Consider the following 6,994-nt stretch of genomic DNA (forward strand, 5'->3'; position numbering starts at 1 on the left):
TTAAAGTTCCCTGTGGTGCTGTGTGGACGAGTGGGCACTGCTGCGGGGAACTATTGTCTCTGTAGCTTCACTGTACTTGGGGTTCTGGCCTGTGGAGGAGTAGAGGTAGCAGGTCCTTTCTGGTAGTTCCCTTGAACCCCTGCACCCCACTGTGGCCTTTCCTTGTGCTGCAGGTCTGTGCAGCCCTTTCTTGCAGCCTCTGCTGCTCCCTCCTGGGCTGCTTCATTAGACAGGCCACACACCTATTGGAGAGGGCTTCCAGCTGGACTCTGCAGCATAGCAGTCCTGCCTGCTTCCCTGTCCAGCTCTTCCTGGTTTAATGAGTTCCTTACCGACCTTGTCTCTTTCAGATTAAGGTAGTGCTCTTGTTTGAGACTGTTCTGTTACATACCCAGACTTCCCTCAAACTTGGACTCCTACCTCAGCCTCTGGAGCACTAAAAACTTTCACTACCTTGAGCAGTACTTTTCAATACAGTATACGATGAATTCTTTAGTTGTGTATATTACAGATGATATAGAGAACTAGAAAAATAAATAGCCAGTTGGTAATTGAGTGGCTGTTTTAGGGTTTTTTTTTTTGTTGTTGTTCTAAAGTAAGCATGCATGATATCTTTTAACATATATAATTTGTACTAGCAGGAAAGGACAACCTAAAAATAAAAATGTAATTATATTTCTAAAAAAACAAATAGATTCAGGCCGGGCGGTGGTGGCACACACCTTTAATCCCAGCTTTTGGGAGGCAGAGACAGATCTCTGTGCGTTCAAGGCCAGTCTAGTATACAAAGTGAGTTCCTGGACAGGCTCCAAAGCTACAGAGAAACCCTGTCTTGAAACCCCCACCCCCAAATTAGAATCAGATTTGAGAATGACATCCCTGCTGAACATCACATGGTCCTTTTTAATCACAGTGGGTGGTCTCCTGGGCCTCCATTGATAAATTTATTATTTGTTTTTGTTTTCTTTAGTCAGTATTTGCAGGATGAAAGTAAGACCAAAAGAAATACAGATCTCAATCTCTTAGAGTGGACCCACTACAGCATGAAGCCACATGTAAGTGACGCTCTCTGTATTTCTTGTTTCACTCATTTTCCTGAAGTGTGTGTGTGTGTCACACTAAAGATTGAATCTAGGGTCCGTGGATACAACCTTAATCCTAATGTTTGTATTTCTAAATCTATAACCATCAATGTAACCAAGATAGTTGTTTCTTGTCTTTCATCTTACTTTAGGTATAAACTGTTTGGGGAAACCCAGTCTCAGGTCTGAAAATGGGCCCCAGGATACTGTGAGATCAAAGGCAGGCAGACCCATGACAACAGACTGCAGCTTATGGTCCATTTGCACAGAAACTGGCACAAAGTGGCAGCAGGTCTAGTGGTTAGGTCACAGTGGAAGAGACCTCATCTAACCACAGTGATCTGGTTTTTCTCCAGCTAATGTCAGACTAAAGGCACATTCTGCATATTCATGATGTCATAGTCTGGTCCTACAACTCCCATACATACCACTCCAGTGGCTCGACCTGCCGTAGTGTGCTAGGAAACTGACCAGGTTCAACTCAGATTCAGTTAGGGTCACAGTTCAAGATGGCTGTAGTCACGTCAAGTCAAGATTGGGATGAGAGCACACAGCTTTTTCCATACGGGTTTATTTTCTAATGTCTTAGAGCTGCTTGCTCCTAGCTGTGTTTCTGCCTCAGGGACGTGACTAAGCTCTCAAGGAGTGATCCTAGTAGATTAAAATCTCTTTTTCATCTCCCTGGAAACTGTAGGGATCCCAAGCAATGGGCAGGTGCCCCTGATTGTTAAGATATGTAACCTTCACAGTATTGAAATAGATGCTTGCGTTTTCGGGCATATTTAAAGTTTATAATAATATGAATCATTGTCACTACTATTCTTGTAATGAATCAAATGCCACTCCTTCTTTTCCCACCCCTCATCATGTTTGATGGGTTCTGTTTTGCTTAGAATTCTTACTTGCCTTACTTCTTTCTTCTGCAAAGTGTTTGTGTGTGACCTCACATTTGTATCATGATTACCGTATTTAGTCCATAAAGAGTCATAAAGAGCAAGTGTGTGTGTATAACACCAGGTGTATCCACTGAGAATCAGAGTGATTGTGTTTGTGCATCTGTGTGTGTATAACACCAGGTGTATCCACAGAGAGTCAGAGTGATTGTGTTTGTCTGTGCATCTGTGTGTGTATAACACCAGGTGTATCCACAGAGAGTCAGAGTGATTGTGTTTGTGCATCTGTGTGTGTATAACACCAGGTGTATCCACAGAGTCAGAGTGATTGTGTTTGTGCCTCTGTGTGTGTATAACACCAGGTGTATCCACAAAGAGTCAGAGTGATTGTGTCTGTGCCTCTGTGTGTGTATAACACCAGGTGTATCCACAGAGAGTCAGAGTGATTGTGTTTGTCTATGCCTCTGTGTGTGTATAACACCAGGTGTATCCGCAGAGAGTGAGAGTGATTGCGTTTGTGCCTCTGTGTGTGTATAACACCAGGTGTATCCACTGAGAGTCAGAGTGATTGTGTTTGTCTATGCATCTTTGTGTGTATAACACCAGGTGTATCCACAGAGAGTCAGAGTGATTGTGTTTGTGCATCTGTGTGTGTATAACACCAGGTGTATCCACAGAGAGTCAGAGTGATTGCGTTTGTGCCTCTGTGTGTGTATAACACCAGGTGTATCCAGAGAGTCAGAGTGATTGTGTTTGTCTGTGCATCTGTGTGTGTATAACACCAGGTGTATCCGCAGAGAGTCAGAGTGATTGTGTTTGTGCCTCTGTGTGTGTATAACACCAGGTGTATCCGCAGAGTCAGAGTGATTGTGTCTGTGCCTCTGTGTGTGTATAACACCAGGTGTATCCACAGAGAGTCAGAGTGATTGTGTTTGTCTGTGCCTCTGTGTGTGTATAACACCAGGTGTATCCACAGAGAGTCAGAGTGATTGTGTTTGTCTGTGCATCTGTGTGTGTATAACACCAGGTGTATCCACAGAGAGTCAGCGTGATTGTGTTTGTGTCTGTAGCACCAGATTCATCCACCATCATCACACTGTTTTTCCACAGCGATGTTTAGAAAGAGACTAAATGGTTGTATATGTAATGATATTTTACCTCTTCCTCCTCTGTTTTGTTTAGGAGATTCCTCAACAATTGAATGGGAGTGATTGTGGAATGTTTACTTGTAAATATGCAGATTATATTTCTAGGGACAAACCTATCACATTTACTCAGGTGAGTCCAGCTCCTTCTCATGCACTTATTAGTGTACTTTGGCAGTGCCTGGCACACTTCAGGCTCTTCTGACAAACAGACAGACAGACAGACTGACTATTGCTAAGAACCTTAGGTGAGGCCCCATTCAGAATCAGTGGTGCACATGCTCTGTCATAGGTGTGTTCTTGGACTTGACCAAAAATTGTTGATGACCAGTGGGATAATTTGCTTGTGCTTGAACTCCATTTTTTGATTGGTTTATATGTATCACTGTTTTTAGCTAAAGGGAGGCATGTGAGAATAGATAACAGCTAGGGGAAAACAGGCCTTGGGAGGACTTTAACCCCAGGTCTAAGATGGAAGCATGGGCTGTTTTCCTTTCTGAGAGATGTTTACACTTGAGAGGAAGTTCAATTGTATCAAAAACCTAAAACCTCTGTTGAAGCCGGTTGACCCCGGTAGGTGGTGGCACACGCCTTTAATCCTAACACTTGGGAGGCAGAGGCAGGCGGATCTCTGTGAGTTCAAGACCAGCCTGGTCTACAAGAGCTAGTTCCAAGACAGGCTCCAAAACCACAGAGAAACCCTGTCTCGAAAAACCAAAAAAAAAAAAAAAAAACCTCTGTTGATAGTGAACTCTCCGTCTTTTTACAGCCAGAGTGAACCCCAATTAGAAATATTCTCATCCATAGACCTCTCTGTCTCATAGCTCCTGTGTGCCAGACAAGCTGTTTTTGAGCAGCAGAACTAAGTGTTTTGGAGGAACATGGCACTACTGAATGCCAGCTTTCCCATCTCAGATAATCAGTAATCACTATTGATTAGTCTCAGCAGTTTTACTAGGAATAAAAGTAATGTTTTACTGAGTTTTATATGTTTTCTTTTTTGAGAGAGACTGGATTTCCTATAGCCACAGACTGGCCTGGAAATGACTATGTAGCCAAGGATGACCTTGGCACTTCTCATCCTCCTGCCTCTGCCTCCTGATTGCTATGATTCCAAGTGTACGCCACTGTGCATATTAGACAGTCTACTGAACCCGTGGATGCCTTGAACTATTTCAGATAACTTAAGAATCATATGCTAAGGCTGGGCATGGTGGTACATGCCTCTAATCTCAGCCCTGGGAAAGCAGAGATTTGAGGGTCTCTGAGTCTTGGGCCAGTCTGGTTTATATAGTGAGTGACAGGCCAGCCAGGGTTACATAGTGAGAGACCTTGTCTTTAATTTAAAACAAATAGGCCAGGGGCTGGAGAGATGGCTCAGAGGTTAAGAGCATTGCATGCTCTTCCAAAGGACCCGAGTTCAATTCCCAGCAACCACATGGTGGCTCACAACCATCTGTAATGAGGTCTGCTGTCCTCTTCTACCCTGCAGGCACACACACACACAGAATATTGTATCCATAATAAATAAATAAATATTTAAAAAAAAAAACCAAATAGGCCCAAGGTGGGAACATCAATTTTTTTTTTTAATTTTTTGAGAGAGGGTTTCCCTGTATGGCCCTGGCTATTGTGGAACTCAGAACAGTAGACCAGGCTGGCCTCAAACTCAGAGAGGTCTACCTGTGCCTGTTTCTGCCTCTGGAGTGCTTGAGATTAAAGGTGCACGTCCCTACCACTCAGCTTTTTCCTGCTTTTTAAATAGGGTCATTTAAATTGCAACCAGTGCCTCATAAATACTAGGCAAGACCTCTACTAGCGAGCCATACTTTCATGCCCTAAGGTCACTTTTTAATATAAAAGCAAATTATTTTTTAAAAATAATGTTCGCTTAGGATGTAGAAAAGTTTCCTATTGTGCCACTGCTTGGACATTTCCATTTTGTTGCTTTATTTTTCTTTCTTTTCTTACTATTTTTGTCATTACTCTGTAATATATGATTCTGTATTCAGCTTTGGTTTTTCTTAACCTATAAGTACATATGTATGCCCATGTAATTACACACGAATGTATGTATATAGGCTGAGTGTGGTACACTTGTAATCCTAGAACTGGGAGGCTGAGGCAGGAAAAGCTCGTGAACACAGCCGCTTAGGAGGCTGTTTAGCAAGACCCTTCTTAAGCAAGCAAACAAACACCTGTGTCAAACATGGCAGACCATGCTTGGAATCCCACCTACATAGTTGGGAAGATCAGGACAAGAAAGCCTTCCTGGCTCAAAATAAATCCCACTGTGCTTCAGAAATGTATACTTGATGTAAAATGGTCAGGCTGACGGATGTGGTGACACCTAGAGACTGTCATGCTGTGGTACTGCACATAGCGCGTGTAACACTGTTGTTTGTGCCATTCTTCCAGCACCAGATGCCTCTCTTCCGGAAGAAGATGGTGTGGGAAATCCTCCATCAGCAGTTGCTGTGACAATGCCCTGCCCTGGGCCTTCTAGCTGTTGGTGGTTCTTTGATGGATGTTTCCATATACCTCATGCATTGTGGGTCAAAAAGTCCCCGTATCATTTCTGTTCTCACAGGTACTGAGCTATCAAGAGTGCATGAAGGCCTCTCCACAGTAACCCTGACTCGAGGTGTGGAGGGGCTGCTTGCAACCCTGTTTGTAAGGCTGTGCCCGCTCAGAGCCCTGGACTGTTCACCCCATAAAGAACAAATGCTAATTAATGTTTTTTGTTTTCAAGAGTTATTTCCATATGAATGTGGGAAATGCAGGACTTGTTCTATGAATTGTTGTTTCTGTATATTTGTCCGCGTGTACTCACTCACCGCTCATTTGCAAACACTGGGCAGTGCCCTTCCTCACTGCTCTTTATAATTAATGATAAATAATTTGTTTGAACTATTTATTTCTGAAAAGAATGTTAATCAGACTTGCCACTCCCTGCTGCAGAGGGACGAAGCGGGCATTCACTAGCTTCTCTGATGCTGGAGTAGGAACTGCCGACATGGTTAAAGTTCTCTTTTGAGACTTGAAGATGCAGAAGAAATGACGATGCTGTTGTAGGGATCTGCTGCCTTTTAGAGAAGCACAGTGCGTGGAGATGTGGCCAAGGAACTCAGTCTGTGCAGCCTCAGAACAGCGCACGCTCATCTTAGAGACTTCCTTTTCTAGAACTGAAGTAGCTTGGCTTCCTCTTGAAACTGGATTCAAAGTAACTGTGACCATAAATGTTTCATCGTAGGTGTGGTTGAGTATGAACCTCACAATGGTAAAGGGCTGGCCTGAACTGTCTATTTCAGAAGATGCTCCTCAATTTATGCCTATTTTTCCTCAGAGTTTTTTAATATATATATCTATATAAAACTGAAATTAAGTTCTCGGCTCATTAGCATGCCCTACTCCAGTCCCACTGAGCCTCCCGAGAGAGATTTAGTACCTGGCTCTGAGGTTGCCCGTTTTACAGTCATCTATTTTGCATATGAAAGTTTGTATTTAACTTTTTTGTTCATTAAAAATCTTACAGATGTGGTTATGCATTTTTAATTTCAGAAAGTTGGTCAGAGCATATTTTGCAAGACCTAGTGCCTAGTGTTGCTTTTATGATGTAATAAAAGACTGTCTGGCAGAACCTAGAATATATGCTGATAATTCCTCCTCTCTTCAGCTTCCACCTTCCCAACTTGTTCTGATACAGAAAGAAGAAATAAACTTAGCTGGGCGGTGGTGGCTCACGCCTTTAATCCCAGCACTTGGGAGGCAGAGGCAGGCGGATCTCTGTGAGTTCGAGGCCAGCCTGGTCTACAAGAGCTAGTTCCAGGACAGGAACCAAAAGCTACGGAGAAACCCTGTCTCAAAAAATCAA

General features: G+C 43.2%; 1 protein-coding gene across 1 annotated transcript in view; it reads left to right on the top strand.

Moving 5' to 3' along the window:
- Senp2 (SUMO specific peptidase 2) overlaps positions 1-6,769 on the top strand; it is a 45,071-nt gene extending 38,302 nt beyond the window's left edge. The window contains exons 15-17 of the mRNA XM_041677991.1: positions 971-1,055; positions 3,158-3,253; positions 5,539-6,769. Of these exons, the coding sequence (XP_041533925.1) occupies positions 971-1,055; positions 3,158-3,253; positions 5,539-5,601 (244 nt within the window). The 3' untranslated portion in view covers positions 5,602-6,769. The remainder of the gene's footprint in view (positions 1-970; positions 1,056-3,157; positions 3,254-5,538) is intronic.
- Positions 6,770-6,994: the final 225 nt, after the last annotated feature.

The sequence above is a fragment of the Microtus oregoni genome, unplaced genomic scaffold, assembly GCF_018167655.1.
Source record: "Microtus oregoni isolate MIOR12 unplaced genomic scaffold, Mior012 000029F_ref0000214, whole genome shotgun sequence".
Lineage (NCBI taxonomy): Eukaryota > Metazoa > Chordata > Mammalia > Rodentia > Cricetidae > Microtus > Microtus oregoni.